Raw genomic sequence first — 16,163 nt, 5'->3', positions numbered from 1 at the left:
ACCAGAGAGCCCTGGGGTCTAATTTGTGAGGTCAGCTCTCTACAGTGTATTTGTTTAGAAATGTCTGATAAATCTGTCTAGTAATCTAGTTATTGTCATCACCACCGTCTCTGTTTGGTTAAAAAGTATTTTTTTTAAATGATCTCATCTGTTCCCTATAGGATCGACTCCCTGGTACAGTCGCAGGCGAGGGAACTGTCCCAGCTGCGTTGTCAGATCCAGGAGAGCCGGGGCCTGGGGGCACTGCATCGGATGCAGCTGGAGGAGCTGTCGCTGGCCTTCGAGGAGCTGCTCCAGGCCAGCGACGTAGACTACTACGTGGGAGAGGTGTTCCGAGAGCAGCTGGACAAGAGCCTGGGCGTCCTGGAGAGGCTGGAGGGCCGGCTGGAGAAAGGTAAGCACAACAAACATTCTATGTAGACATTGATGATAGTCATAGTTGACATTGATAATAGTAATAGGATTTTAAAAGCAGCTATACAAACATGTACTAAGGACTCTTAAAGAGCCAATGGCCTCTACAGAATGGAGTCTATTGAGACTGTTCTGAGATGCTCCATTCACCAACCCATTCTGAAATTGTATATACTTTCATAACCTACTCACCAATGCAGAGATGCGATGTTGGGATTGCGAACATCTGTGAGGGTTTCATTTTCCTAAAATGAAAGATCAAAGTTGCACTACTTTTGTAGTGTAATACACGTTCTAGCCAAACCACACATCATCATCCAATACCAGATACCCCACACGTAGGCCTCTCACCACTTGGCAAGCACGAGAATACAGGCCTCTCACCACTTGGCAAGCACGAGAATACAGGCCTCTCACCACTTGGCAAGCACGAGAATACAGGCCTCTCACCACTTGGCAAGCACGAGAATACAGGTTAGGGCTGGGCGATATGGCCAAAATATTATATCACGGTATTTATAATAATAAAAAATATTTTTAAAATGACGTTATGACGTTATTTTACGGTACTTGAGTAAAAGTAAAGATACGTTAATAGAAAATGACTCAAGTAATGGAAGTCACCCAGTAAAATACTACTTGGGTAAAAGACAAAGTATTTGGTTTTAAATATGCTTAAGTATTAAATGTAAATGATAAAATGTACTTAAGTATCAAAAGTATAAATAAGTGTTTCCTAGGGGACCCTATAAGCTTTGGCTACAGTGCATGTTCTCTCTTAGCTACTTCATGTAGCTAACATATTCTTGCTTTGCATATTCCTCTTTGATTTAGAGGATACTGTTGCACAAACAACATGCTGATTTAGGTCTACACCATCACTGGTATTATCAGGCTGTATTAGCTAGCTACGTTTGCTCTTACTCAGTACATTTATTCGCTAACTGTTAGCATTAGCGGCTAACAATTAGCGTCTCACAAGATTCAGGGGAACTTGTTAAGAAAAGACAAACTAGCTGTTTGCTGATGTAAGAAACACACTGATAGTGTCATTATAGAACGCTAGAGTCATGAGCTTAGTTTAACCGTCGTACCCCATCAGAACCAAAAATATGAGCTTGTTTTACTCCCATTGTTTGCAAATAAACACTATTTAGCTAAAACTATCATTTAGATATCATTGGGGGGTGTGATCACCATAAGGACACAGCACATAGTCTACCTGAAGAGGTTAGGAGAGAAAAGAGGCGGCTGAAATAGACAGATTGCTTCTTTAAAATAGGTGTGATAGGCTGAAAGAGACAAGCCTTTCACCATCCCTCTCTCCCTGTCTCTAGGAGACGCTCAACTGGATAACGAGGACGGGGCAGCACTGGAGCTGGCGCAAAGGTGTGTGTGTGTGTGTGTGTAATTTAGATATCATGTGTGATCACCATAAGGACACAGCACATAGGCTACCTGAAGAGGTTAGGAGAGAAAAGAGGGGGCTGAAATAGACAGAAGAGAGTGAGGTGTGATAGACTGAAAGAGACCATAAGGAGTTGCAGTCTCCCTTCCTCCTGTACCACACAAACACCCTCCATCACTAATGGAGCCTTTTTATGTGAGATGTATGTTTTCCAGCCAACCAAGTTCTATTGACCTGCTTAGACAGTCACTGATCTGTTAATTTTAAAATGTTACCTTTATTTAACTAGGCAAGTCAGTTAAGAACAAATTCTTATTTTCAATAACGGCCTAGGAACAGTGGGTTAACTGCCTTGTTCAGGGGCAGAACGACAGATTTTTACCTTGTCAGCTCGGGGATTCAATCTTGCAACCTTACAGTTAACTAGTCCAACGCAATAACCACTAGGCTACCTGCCGCCCCAAGAGAGTCCAATGTTTCTTCTACCTCAGCTGCTTAAAACACTCACATTTCACGGACATCCATAGGCTTACAGCTGTCTTACTCAATACTGTGTGGTTGTGTCAACTTAATGTCAACATTTAGAGGAATATTGTCTCTTAACATTATTACTGGACAGCCACACCGTGCTCCATCAGGAGTTGCAGTACCTGCGCTCCCAGCTAGATGGTGAAAGTGACGGAGCTACAGCAGCAAGACAGCCCGGCCGCTACCAGGCTGCAGAGTACTTGCGGCTAGAGGGCGAGAGGGAGCTGCTGCAGCAGGGGATAGAGAACTTGCGGCTGCAGCGAGAGGGAGCTGCTGCAGCAGGGGATAGAGTACTTGCGGCTGCAGCGAGAGGGAGCTGCTGCAGCAGGGGATAGAGAACTTGCGGCTGCAGCTAGAGGGAGCTGCTGCAGCAGGGGATAGAGTACTTGCGGCTGCAGCAAGAGGGAGCTACTGCAGCAGGGGATAGAGTACTTGCGGCTGCAGCAAGAGGGAGCTGCTGCAGCAGGGGATAGAGTACTTGCGGCTGCAGCAAGAGGGAGCTGCTGCAGCAGGGGATAGAGGACTTGCGGCTGCAGCTAGAGGGCGAGAGGGAGCTGCTGCAGCAGCAGGTCTGCTGCCAGGTCCAACAGAACCAGAGTTTGGCCGAGTGTGCCAGGGAGCAGCTAGATTTGTGAGTGGCCGCTCACCAAGAGGGATTCTGCGAGGTTGGAAGCATGAGTTTGCTGTGAACTCTTCTTGACTTATGACTCTTTCGACATGTCTTCCTTCAGCTGGTCATTTCTTTTGGAATGTTTCGAGACCTGTCAAAATAGACCCTTTCTAGATAGTAGGCGTTTCGCTCTTGGTATGTTGTGTTGTGGGTCCTCTGTGTGTGTTTTTCTGAGTTTGCTGTTCTTGTAGCTGTTCTCTCGACAGACATCTACAGTCATGTGAAAGAAACACTTCTCTCTGAGGCACTCACCCCCCTCTTTCCGACAGTGATTTTTAAGTGTTTTTTCACTATTTTGGACTTTGTTTCAGACTACTTCAGACTGTGTGGAAGCGGCCTCCCCCCCGTGGCCTTATAACCTGCTCTAACTCTCCCTTTCTCTCTCTCCCCGCTCTGGCTCTCTCTCTTATTTCCTCTCCCAGGCTGTCTAAAGAGTTACAGGAGAAGACCCGTCTGGTCCAGAGTCTACAGATTCAGCTGCGAGGCCAAACTCCTAGCAGCCACCACAGCTCAGACTCGGACCTGTCGGACAGGGTCTCTAACCAGGCCACAGCCTCCTACCACAACAGCCCCACCCTGCCAGCCTGCAGCAAACTCCATGGCAACCAGGCCTATCATGGTAAGAGATCATCAAGCTACTAGTTATAACATGCTGAACAGACAAAATAACTTAATGCTGTTGTATTATGCCACGTGTAGCTGAAAACCCAGACAGTTTTCAGTTCATCATCAAGGTTGTATGAAATGAACAATGTCAAGAGTTGTCAGTTGTTCAGAATGAGCTCAACCGATGTCCCCAGACTTGGTATCGAGTGCAGGGAAGCAGAGAAAGGTCCATGCTAAAGAGAAGCTACTCTTTGAATGTCACCCAGGTCCGGTCACTGTTCCCGAGTCTCTCCTTCTTCCTCTGTTTTTTGCCAGGGTCGCATTCATTACACAATGGAAAATGTTTAAAAACTTTGTTGCAATGGAAAATGAAAATGAGCACCCTTAGTCCAACTAGTTTCTCCCTGTTTCAGATTGTTTTCTTCCATTCGGTGCCTAATGAATACGAACCAGGTGTGGTATGTGAGTAGTGCAGAGTTAAGCTATTCTGGGCTTGTGCCGGATTAACTTTTAGCTCTCCATTAAATATGGTTATTGTTCCCCTCTGGCGGCCCAGCCGGGTCAGTGTCGTTGAGATTGCCTTTGCATCCCAGTCAGTCTAATGGTACTTATTTTCCACTCAGGCCCATTGTGGACCAGTCAGGAATCTCGAAAGGACAAAGAGGGCCAGCCAAGGGCAGTACGGGTGTCCGGTTACACCCATTACTGTTTTCTCCCCCCTCCATCCCCTCCCCTCTCTCTCCACTTAAAACTGCATTATTTAGTAGTTCCGCCTATCTGGTTTAATCTTCAAATTGTGTTTCGCTTTGAGTGTCGACAAAGAGGGCTATTACAAAGATAGATGATGTGTTGTGGGAGGACAAGTGAGAGAAGAGCAGGGCTACTGAAGAAGAACTCTCTTTTAGCTTAGTCCTGCGGCACTGCAGATGCTAGCGAGTTGCAGTTTTTTACTCATAGGGCTCCTGAGTGTTGGGCAAAGTGTTCATAGGCTAGGCTAACTTAGCAGCGGCTCATTTGGTGACGAGTTTGTTGTGCATGGAGACTAAGCTAACGGGGAGCATTCTATGGTATTAGTTTGAAGGGGCTAGGCTAGGCTAACCATCAGAGCTGTCATTCAGCCAGTCAGTGTAGGTAGCGAGGCTAACCATCAGAGCTGTCATTCAGCCAGTCAGTGTAGGTAGCGAGGTTAACCATCAGAGCTGTCATTCAGCCAGTCAGTGTAGGTAGCGAGGCTAACCATCAGAGCTGTCATTCAGCCAGTCAGTGTAGGTAGCGAGGTTAACCATCAGAGCTGTCATTAAGCCAGTCAGTGTAGGTAGCGAGGCTAACCAACAGAGCTGTCATTCAGCCAGTCAGTGTAGGTAGCGAGGCTAACCATCAGAGCTGTCATTCAGCCAGTCAGTGTAGGTAGCGAGGCTAACCATCAGAGCTGTCATTCAGCCAGTCAGTGTAGGTAGCGAGGCTAACCATCAGAGCTGTCATTCAGCCAGTCAGTGTAGGTAGCGAGGCTAACCATCAGAGCTGTCATTCAGCCAGTCAGTGTAGGTAGCGAGGCTAACCATCAGAGCTGTCATTCAGCCAGTCAGTGTAGGTAGCGAGGCTAACCAACAGAGCTGTCATTCAGCCAGTCAGTGTAGGTAGCGAGGCTAACCAACAGAGCTGTCATTCAGCCAGTCAGTGTAGGTAGCGAGGCTAACCATCAGAGCTGTCATTCAGCCAGTCAGTGTAGGTAGCGAGGCTAACCATCAGAGCTGTCATTCAGCCAGTCAGTGTAGGTAGCGAGGCTAACCAACAGAGCTGTCATTCAGCCAGTCAGTGTAGGTAGCGAGGCTAACCAACAGAGCTGTCATTCAGCCAGTCAGTGTAGGTAGCGAGGCTAACCATCAGAGCTGTCATTCAGCCAGTCAGTGTAGGTAGCGAGGCCAACTCTGATACCATGGATGTAAAGGAGGAGAAAGTGGAACCAAATGACATAATTCGAGGACGGTGGAAAATGGCACTTGATGCTACCAAAGATGAATGCATGGGTACATAGGGATATTGTGTGGACTGACATTATATTTTTTCTCTCTAGGGTTTTGTTTAAAAAATGTTTAGGCTACGTCGCACAAAGAAAAATGTTGTAAACAACTTGTTCAAATTTCCTCTTATCCTATACTTCATCCATCCAGGAATGAAAGAGTCCAACGGGGGCTCAACGTCGGCTCCAGACTCTGCAGCCCAGCAGACTGGGGGCGTGGCTAAGGATGGGGGTGTGTCTGGCCCTGGGGTCGTTTCTGAACATAAAGGGAGAGCCAGGCAGCTCCAGGGCTTGCAGAGGGAGAATGGGCGCCTGGTGGAGCAGCTGAGGAGCAGCGAGGAGCTTAATGCCACGCTGCGCAGCGAGCTGGACCTCCACCGCTCTATTCTGGTCCAGGGGATCTCCACGCCACTACACACCCAGGGAGAGGGGCTGGGGCAGAGCCAGGGACAGGCTGGGGGGTCACCACAGAACAGGGAGGACCAGAGGGGAGAGGGACACCCAGCCTCACAGCAGGACACTGCCCAGCTACGCAGCATGAACCCAGGTACAGAGCCGGGAGTGGGGGGTGATCGTCACGTCTGAATGGGGATTATAAGCCTGTAGTTGCTTCTAATGGTATGTTCATTGGATCTGTATGTGTTAGTGACACTTGTCCTCACAAGGTTAGAAAAGTGTGTGTATATTTTGACTGACATTTTTGTCAGACCTGTTAGCAGAACACCTGTTGGAGATCAGAGCCCTGAGACAGCGTCTGGAGGAGACCATCTACAACAACGACCGGCTCAGAGAACAGCTGGAGAGAAGACTGGGCGAGGTGGAGAGAGACCCAGGTACACACACCTCTACCTCTCTCTCTCTATGTTCATATTTGCTTAGAGTCACACTGACTGGCTGAGATGGATACTCACACAGAGCATATTATGTTTGACTTCCTCCTCAATGATGAACTTAGCAGCCACCAACATCTTCATCCACGGTACGGAGGAGCAGGGCCAGCTGACCAGCGAGCTGCGGTTCCTCTGGGGACAGAACCAGGCCCTGAAGGAGCAGCTCAACCTGGGCTCCAGAGGTACCACTAACGAGTAGCCGCTTTCCCCACATACTAGTGTGTTTGTGATTCCTGAATTGATTGATACCACAACCTGGGCATTGCTAGCCTCATGCTCTTACCAACTGAGCCACAAAATGTCCCCAATATAGCAGAGGGAGAATAATAGCCCATTTTGTTGTCTATCCTATTAATATTATATTTAAATATTATTATGATCTCTCCAGACAAGCAGAAGGAGAACGAGAAGCTGCGTGAGGCGCTGGCCAGACGGACGGCCAAGCTGGAGCAGAGCAGAAAGGAGTGTGAGGTCCTGAGACAGGAACACACACGTCTTCAGGACCGCCTGGACAGGAGCATCCTGGAACACACACACCTCCAGGACACACTGCACTACAGGCGCCAGGAGATCCACAGGTAATATACAGAAACACACACACAGGACACGCAAGTTTGTAGTGATTCATATGTTGATGATGTAAAGAATATTTTCTGGTCTGTGGGGTGTAATTTTATTTAACCTTAATTTAACCAGGCAAGTCCGTTAAGAACAAATTCTTAATTACAATGACGGCCTACCAAAAGGCCTTCTCCGGGGACGGGGCCTGGGATTTAAAAATTTTTTTAATAAATGCAATATAAATATAAATTAAGAAATAGAGTGACTAAATAAATATAAACTATACTATGAAACAAAGATCAATTATATAAAGAATGATAGTAAAAAGCTACGGGCACCTTAAATTAAATCTTGGTGGTAAAAGCCAACTCGGCTCCATCGTTCATTGAATCAGATGGCTCATTCATCACAAAGCCCACTGATATTGCCAACTACTTTAATGATTTTTTTCATTGGCAAGATAAGCAAATTTAGGGATAACATGCCAGCAACAAACGCTAACACTACACACCCAAGTATATCAGACCAAATTGTGAAAGACAAGAATTGTACTTTTGAATTCCGTAAAGTCAGTGTGGAAGAGGTGAAAAAATGATTGTCTATCAACAATGACAAGCCACCGGGGTCTGACAATCTGGATGGGAAATGACTGAGGATAATAACAGACGATATTGCCACTCCTACAGTGGGGCAAAAAAGTATTTAGTCAGCCACCAATTGTGCAAGTTCTCCCACTTAAAAAGATGAGAGAGGCCTGTAATTTTCATCATAGATACACTTCAACTATGACAGACAAAATGAGAAAAAAAATCCAGAAAATCACATTGTAGGATTTTTTATGAATTTATTTGCAAATTATGGTGGAAAATAAGTATTTGGTCAATAACAAAAGTTTATCTCAATACTTTGTTATATACCCTTTGTTGGCAATGACAGAGGTCAAACGTTTTCTGTAAGTCTTCACAAGGTTTTCACACACTGTTGCTGGTATTTTGGCCCATTCCTCCATGCAGATCTCCTCTAGAGCAGTGATGTTTTGGGGGTGTTGCTGGGCAACACGGACTTTCAACTCCCTCCAAAGATTTTCTATGGGGTTGAGATCTGGAGACTGGCTAGGCCACTCCAGGACCTTGAAATGCTTCTTACGAAGCCACTCCTTCGTTGCCCGGGCGGTGTGTTTGGGATCATTGTCATGCTGAAAGACCCAGCCACGTTTCATCTTCAATGCCCTTGCTGATGGAAGGAGGTTTTCACTCAAAATCTCACGATACATGGCCCCATTCATTCTTTCCTTTACACGGATCAGTCGTCCTGGTCCCCGTGCAGAAAAACAGCCCCAAAGCATGATGTTTCCACCCCCATGCTTCACAGTAGGTATGGTGTTCTTTGGATGGAACTCAGCATTCTTTGTCCTCCAAACACGACGAGTTGAGTTTTTACCAAAAAGTTTTATTTTGGTTTCATCTGACCATATGACATTCTCCCAATCTTCTTCTGGATCATCCAAATGCTCTCTAGCAAACTTCAGACGGGCCTGGACATGTACTGGCTTAAGCAGGGGGACACGTCTGGCACTGCAGGATTTGAGTCCCTGGCGGCGTAGTGTGTTACTGATGGTAGGCTTTGTTACTTTGGTCCCAGCTCTCTGCAGGTCATTCACTAGGTCCCCCCATGTGGTTCTGGGATTTTTGCTCACCGTTCTTGTGATCATTTTGACCCCACGGGGTGAGATCTTGCGTGGAGCCCCAGATCGAGGGAGATTATCAGTGGTCTTGTATGTCTTCCATTTCCTAATAATTGCTCCCACAGTTGATTTCTTCAAACCAAGCTGCGTACCTATTGCAGATTCAGTCTTCCCAGCCTGGTGCAGGTCTACAATTTTGTTTCTGGTGTCCTTTGACAGCTCTTTGGTCTTGGCCATAGTGGAGTTTGGAGTGTGACTGTTTGAGGTTGTGGACAGGTGTCTTTTATACTGATAACAAGTTCAAACAGGTGCCATTAATACAGGTAACGAGTGGAGGACAGAGGAGCCTCTTAAAGAAGAAGTTACAGGTCTGTGAGAGCCAGAAATCTTGCTTGTTTGTAGGTGACCAAATACTTATTTTCCACCATAATTTGCAAATAAATAAATAAAAAATCCTACAATGTGATTTTCTGGAATTTTTTTTCTCATTTTGTCTGTCATAGTTGAAGTGTATCTATGATGAAAATACAGGCCTCTCTCATCTTTTTAAGTGGGAGAACTTGCACAATTGGTGGCTGACTAAATACTTGTTTGCACCACTGTATTTGTCACATCTCCAATTTAAGCCTACTAGAAAGTATGTGCCCTCAGGCCTGGAGGGAAGCTAAAGTCATTCCACTACCCAAGAATGGTAAGCCACATTTACTGGCTCAAATAGCCGACCAATCAGCCTGTTACCAACCCTTAGTAAACTTCTGGATTTTTTGGGGGGACCAGATACAATGCTATTTCACAGTAAACAAATTGACAACAGACGTTCAGCACGCTTATAGGGAAGGACACTCAACAAGCACAACACTTTCACAAATGACTAATGATTGGCTAAGAGAAATTGATGATAAAATTATTGTGGGGGCTGTTAGACTTCAGTGCAGCTTTTGACATTATCGATCATAGTCTGCTGCTGGAAAAACGTATGTGTTATGGCTTTACACCCCCTGCTATAATGTGGATAAAGAGTTACTGGTCTAACAGAACACAGAGGGTGTTGTTTAATGGAAGCCTATCAAATATAATCCAGTTAGAATCAGGAATCCCCCAAGGTAGCTGTTTAGGCCCCTTTGCTTTTTAAATTTTTACTAACGACATGCCACTGACTTTGAGTAAAGCCAGAGTGTCTATGTATGCGGATGACTCAACACTATACACGTCAGCTACTACAGTTACTGAAATGACTGAAACACTTAAAGAGCTGCAGTTAGTTTCAGAGTGGGTGGCTCTAAATATTTCTAAAACTAAAAGCATTGTATTTGGAACAAAACACTCACTAAACCCTAAACCTCAACTAAAACTTATAATAAATAAATAATGTGTAAATTGAGCAAGTTGAGATGACTAAACTGCTAGGAGTAACCCTACATTGTAAACAGTCATGGTCAAAACATATTGATACAGTAGTAGCTAAGTTGGGGAAAAGTCAGTCCATAATAAAGCGATGCTCTGCCTTCTTAACAACACTATCAACAAGGCAAGTCCTACAGGCCCTAGTTTTGTCGTACCTTGACTACTGTTCAGTCGTGTGGTCAGGTGCCACAAAAAAGGACTGTAGAAAATTGCAATTGGATGTACACAGAGAGCTAATATTAATAATATGCATGTCAATCTCTCTTGGCTCAAAGTGGAGGAGAGATTGACTTCATCACTACTTGTATTTATGAGAGGTATTGCATGTTGAATGCATCGAGCTGTCTGTCTAAACTACTGGCACACAGCTCGGACACCCATGCATACCCCACAAGACATGCCACGAGGTCTTTTCACAGTCCCAAAGTCCATAACAGACTATGGGAGGCACACAGTACTACGTAGAGCCATGACTACATGGAACTCTATTCCACATCAAGTAACTGACGCAAGTAGTAAAATTTGATTAAAAAAAACAGATAAAAAAACACCTGATGGAACAGCGGGGACTGTGAAGCAACACAAACATAGGCACAGACGCATGCATACACACACACACGATAACATACGCACTATATACACACATACACATGGATTTAGTACTGTAGATATGTGGTAGTGGTGTAGTTGGGGCCTGAGGGCACACAGTATGTTGTGAAATCTGTGAATGTATTGTAATGTTTTTAAAATTGTATAAGCTGCCTTAATTTTGCTGGACCCCAGGAAGAGTAGCTGCTGCTTTGGCAGCAGCTAATGGGTATCCATAATAAATACAAATACAAACTCCTAAATACATACACACAGGGTGCATAAACACACACTCACACAGGGTACATCATACTAAACACACACACAAACCCCAGGTGGAAAGGGAGAGGAGAGGTGATACTGCTGTGGAGAAGTAGACTCCTGGTATTGGGTGTCATCCTCACTCAACTGTGTCACTGGGAGACCAAGGTCATGGGTCACCAAGGTCATGTAAGCCAGGTTTTCCCAAACTGGGGTACGTGTTTTTTCTTCACATTTTTCAAACAGTACAATTGTATTTTCCAACGGGGCTATACATTTGGGTGAGTTTTTTCTCACCTGTGTACCCTCGTTTCACTGCCAAAAATAAAATTAAACCATCTAGTGTTCAGCTAAATAACAACACAATGTCAAATACAGGTAGCCTAGCCAAATAATTAACATCCAATCACATTAACTGTTACTCTCTCGCGGGAAACCTTCACTCTTTCGCAGACATTTAGAAGCGAAACATGACCATTTCAAAAAAGTAAGCCACGGGAGTTTTTTGAGCGAGAATAAAGACGACTTTCGAGTAGTAAGACATGTATAAAAGCAACAGATACCATTAATAAGAAGGGGCTAGAAGCGTCTTATGGTGAGATACCGAGTGGGTAGGACAGGCAAGCCCCATACTGTTATGGAGGACCTAATTCTTCCTGCTGCCGTGGATATGGCTGGGACAATGCTGGGGGAAAAGGCCAAAAAAACTATACAGACAATGCCTTCATCAAACACTTTCACAACGCATTGGTGACATGACAGGAGATGTTTTGAAACAATTACTGCTTCGCATACAAGCCAGTGAATTATATGGGTTACAGCTGGATGAGTCAACAGATGGGGCGGGCCTGGCACAGCTCCTGGTATATGTCTGTTATATTTATGGGGGATCAATTTAAGGAAGACATCCTCTTCTGGAAACCAGGACAACATGAGAGGATATTTTTTTAAGTACTGGACAGCTTTGTGACATCAAATGGACTTTGGTGGTCAAGATGTGTTGGTATCTGTTCTGATGGCGCAAAAGCCATGACAGGGAGACAACGTGGAGTGGTAACGGGCGTGCAAGCAGTTTCTTCCGACGCCACTTGGGTACACTGCAGCATCCACCGAGAGGCTCTTGCTGCCAAGGGAATGCCTGACATCTTGAAAGAGGTTTTGGACACTACAATGAAAATGGTTAACTTTTTTAAAGCAAGGCCCCTGAACTCTTGTGTATTTTCTGCATTAAGCAATGATATGGGCTGCAACCATGTAACGCTTTTACAACATACAGAAGTGTGCTGGTTGTCAAGGGGCAAATTATTGACACGTTTTAAAAAAATTGAGAGACGAGCTTAGTTTTCTTTACTGATCATAATTTTCACTTGTCTGACCGCTTGCATGATGACAAGTTTCTCACACGACTGGCCTATTTTCTCGCCTGAATGATCTGAATCTAGGATTACAGGGACTCTCCGCAACTATATTCAATGTGCGGGACAAAGTTGAGGCTATGATTTAAGAAGTTGGAGCTTTTTTCTGTCTGCATTAACAAGGACAACACACAGGTCTTTCCATCAATGTATGATTTTTTTTGTGTACAAATGAACTCAATCTTGTGATATAGCAAAGCACCTGAGTGAGCTGGGTGCGCAATTTCGCAGGAACTTTCCGAAACAAACAACTGGATTCGTTATCCCTTTCATGCCCTGCCTCCAGTCCACTTACCGATATCTGAACAAGAGAGCCTCATCGAAATTGCAACAAGCGGTTCTGTGAAAATGTAATTTAATCAAAAGCCGCTGCCAGATTTCTGGATAGGGCTGCGCTCAGAGTATCCTGCCTTGGCAAATCTCACTGTTAAGACACTGATGCCCTTTGCAACCACGTACCTATGTGAGAGTGGATTCTCGGCCCTCACTAGCATGAACACTAAATACAGGCACCGACTGTGTGTGGAAAATTATTTGATTGAGACTCCAATACAACCCAACATTGCAGAGTTATGTGCATCCTTTCAAGCACAATTATTGATGAATAAATAAGGTTATAAATGTAAGATGGCGTAGCAGTAGGACGTGTCTTTGTCTTGTCTTGTCCCGTGTAAATAGTCTTCGTATTTTTCGTATACATTTCGTATATATTTTAATTTCAATTTCCATCTAGGAACTGAATATACATTCCTACATTCCGCCTCACCCAATGTGGTACGGACCTGCTATTTTTTTATACTTTAGAACCGTAACCCCAATCAGAAGCTAGCCAGATAACTAGCTACTAACTAGTAGTCAGTTAGCCACTGCTGCGGTCTTCACCCTCAACTCGGACACTGCCAGCTTCAATACCGGGCCAATACCTGCCAGTCTGCAAGCGCGATATCAACCCAGAGCATATAGGACTGCTTTTTCTCTACCACATCACCGGATTCCTGACTTAAGCTCTGGACAATTACACCGTATCATCACAGCTAGCTAGCTGCAACCGAGTGGCTACTACTGGCTAACACCTCTGTCCCGAAGCAAGCACCAGTTAGCCTTGAGCTAGCCTCGAGCTAGGCCCATCTGCCGGCTAGCCGAAGAGGTCTACCAGCGAATTCTTGGGCTACAATACCTCTTTTGCCAATTGGACTGGACCTTTTTTTTTTGCCGACACAGAGCCCTGCCAATCCATCACAACTGGTCTAAATCAGCTACAAGCTAATTTAGACATTTTTTTGCCGCTGCTAGTAGCTTTTACCTTCTGCACAGACACCAGCCCTGTTATTAGCCTGGATATTACTCACCAATTTACCAGCATCGGACTGTCTCTCGACAACAACGCCGGATTCCTGCCGTAATCCCTGAGCCACTACTTCTGATCCTCACAGCTAGCTTGCAGCTAGCGCAGCTAGCGCCACTGCCACGAAGCTAGCACCAGTTAGCAAACACAATTCTACAATTCACAACCTCTCTTTCGCCATTCGGCTTGGATTCTCTGTCGACACGACCACGTCTGAGCAGACCCCCTCCGTCTGAGCAGACCACCCCCCGGGCTACTAACTTTAAACGCCGCGTGCTAGCTTAGTGGAGGCCTCCCTGCTCCATCTACGGCTGCCCCCTGGACACTATGATCACTTGGCTACATAGCTGATGCATGCTTGACTGTCCATTAATTCACGGTACTCCATTCTGTTTATTTGTGTTTTATCTGTCGGCTCTGTGCTTTAACTCAGGATCTGTGTGTAGTTAATCCGACCCTCTCTGCCGAGTCGTCGCCATTTTTACCTGTTGCTGTGTTAGACTAGCACCCTGTTATTGCTGCTGTTATCTTACCTGTTGTTTTAGCTAGCTCTCCCAATCAAGACCTGCAATCACTTTATGCCTTATTGTATGTCTCTCTCATATATCAATATGCCTTGCATACTGTTGTTCAGGCTAGTTATCATTATCATTGTTTTGGTTTGCAATGGACCCTGTAGTTCCACTCTCCGTACCTCTGTTACCTCCTTTGTCCCACCCCCCACACATGCGGTGACCTCACCCATTGAGACCAGCATGTCCAGAGATACAACCTCTCTTATCATCACCCAGTGCCTGGGCTTGCCTCCGCTGTACCCGCGCCCCTCCATACCCCTGTCTGCACATTATGCCCAGAATCTATTCTACCACGCCCATAAATCTGCTCCTTTTATTCTTTGTCCCCAACGCTCTAGGCGACCAGTTTTGATAGCCTTTAGCCGCACCCTCATCCTACTACTCCTCTGTTCCTCGGGTGATGTGGAGGTAAACCCAGGCCCTGCATGTCCCCAGTCACCCTCATTTGTTGACTTCTGTGATCGAAAAAGCCTTGGCCTCATGCATGTCAACATCAGAAGCCTCCTCCCTAAGTTTGCCTTACTCACCGCTTTAGCACACTCTGCCAACCCTGATGTCCTTGCCGTGTCCGAATCCTGGCTTAGGAAGGCCACCAAAAATTCTGAGATTTCCATACCCAACTATAACACTTTCCGTCAAGATAGAACTGCCAAAGGGGGAGGAGTTGCAATCTACTGCAGAGATAGCCTGCAAAGTTCTGTCATACTTTCCAGGTCTATGCCCAAACAGTTCGAACTTCTAATTTTAAAAATTAATCTCTCCAGAAATAAGTCTCTCACTGTTGCCGCCTGCTACCGACCCCCCTCAGCTCCCAGCTGTGCCCTGGACACCATCTGTGAATTGATCGCTCCCCATCTAGCTTCAGAGTTTGTTCTGTTAGGTGACCTAAACTGGGATATGCTTAACACCCCGGCAGTCCTACAATCCAAGCTTGATGCCCTCAATCTCACACAAATCATCAAGGAACCCACCAGGTACAACCCTAAATCTGTAAACATGGGCACCCTAATAGACATTATCCTGACCAACCTGCCCTCCAAATACACCTCTGCTGTCTTCAATCAAGATCTCAGCGATCACTGCCTCATTGCCTGTATCCGCCATGGGTCCGCGGTCAAACGACCACCCCTCATCACTGTCAAACGCTCCCTAAAACACTTCTGCGAGCAGGCCTTTCTAATCGACCTGGCCCGGGTACCCTGGAAGGATATTGACCTCATCCCGTCAGTTGAGGATGCCTGGTCATTCTTTAAATGTTACTTCCTCACCATATTAGACAAGCATGCTCCGTTCAAAAAATGCAGAACCAAGAACAGATATAGCCCTTGGTTCACTCCATACCTGACTGCCCTCGACCAGCACAAAAACATCCTGTGGCGAACTGCAATAGCATCGAAGAGCCCCCGCGATATGCAACTGTTCAGGGAAGTCAGGAACCAATACACGCAGTCAGTCAGGAAAGCAAAGGCCAGCTTTTTCAAGCAGAAATTTGCATCCTGTAGCTCTAACTCCAAAAAGTTCTGGGATACTGTAAAGTCCATGGAGAACAAGAGCACCTCCTCCCAGCTGCCCACTGCACTGAGGCTAGGTAACACGGTCACCACCGATAAATCCGTGATAATCGAAGACTTCAACAAGCATTTCTCAATGGCTGGCCATGCCTTCCTCCTGGCGACTCCAACCTTGGCCAACAGCCCCGCCCCCCCCCCCCGCTGCTACTCGCCCAAGCCTCCCCAGCTTCTCCTTTACCCAAATCCAGATAGCAGATGTTCTGAAAGAGCTGAAAAACCTGGA

At 45.7% G+C, this 16,163-nt stretch overlaps 1 protein-coding gene and 1 long non-coding RNA gene across 8 annotated transcripts in view; one reads left to right on the top strand and one right to left on the bottom strand.

Annotated features, from left to right (window-relative positions):
- Positions 1–16,163, top strand: part of cdk5rap2 (CDK5 regulatory subunit associated protein 2) — a 71,169-nt gene that overhangs the window by 42,626 nt on the left and 12,380 nt on the right. For 6 of the 7 annotated variants that reach the window (XM_071351806.1, XM_071351803.1, XM_071351805.1 and 3 more), the window contains 7 exons: positions 162–394; positions 1,752–1,803; positions 3,443–3,639; positions 5,798–6,193; positions 6,354–6,479; positions 6,602–6,718; positions 6,925–7,114. In XM_071351806.1, the coding sequence (XP_071207907.1) occupies positions 162–394; positions 1,752–1,803; positions 3,443–3,639; positions 5,798–6,193; positions 6,354–6,479; positions 6,602–6,718; positions 6,925–7,114 (1,311 nt within the window). The remainder of the gene's footprint in view (positions 1–161; positions 395–1,751; positions 1,804–3,442; positions 3,640–5,797; positions 6,194–6,353; positions 6,480–6,601; positions 6,719–6,924; positions 7,115–16,163) is intronic. The other variant, XM_071351802.1, reaches the window with a different exon arrangement.
- Positions 274–14,273, bottom strand: LOC139544556 (uncharacterized). The gene is made up of 3 exons (XR_011668888.1): positions 13,799–14,273; positions 607–659; positions 274–384 (listed from the first exon to the last, which is right to left on the bottom strand). It is a non-coding gene; the product is annotated as an uncharacterized lncRNA (long non-coding RNA).

The sequence above is a fragment of the Salvelinus alpinus genome, chromosome 18, assembly GCF_045679555.1.
Source record: "Salvelinus alpinus chromosome 18, SLU_Salpinus.1, whole genome shotgun sequence".
Classification (NCBI taxonomy): domain Eukaryota; kingdom Metazoa; phylum Chordata; class Actinopteri; order Salmoniformes; family Salmonidae; genus Salvelinus; species Salvelinus alpinus.
This window is presented reverse-complemented; position numbering and strand designations above follow the sequence as displayed.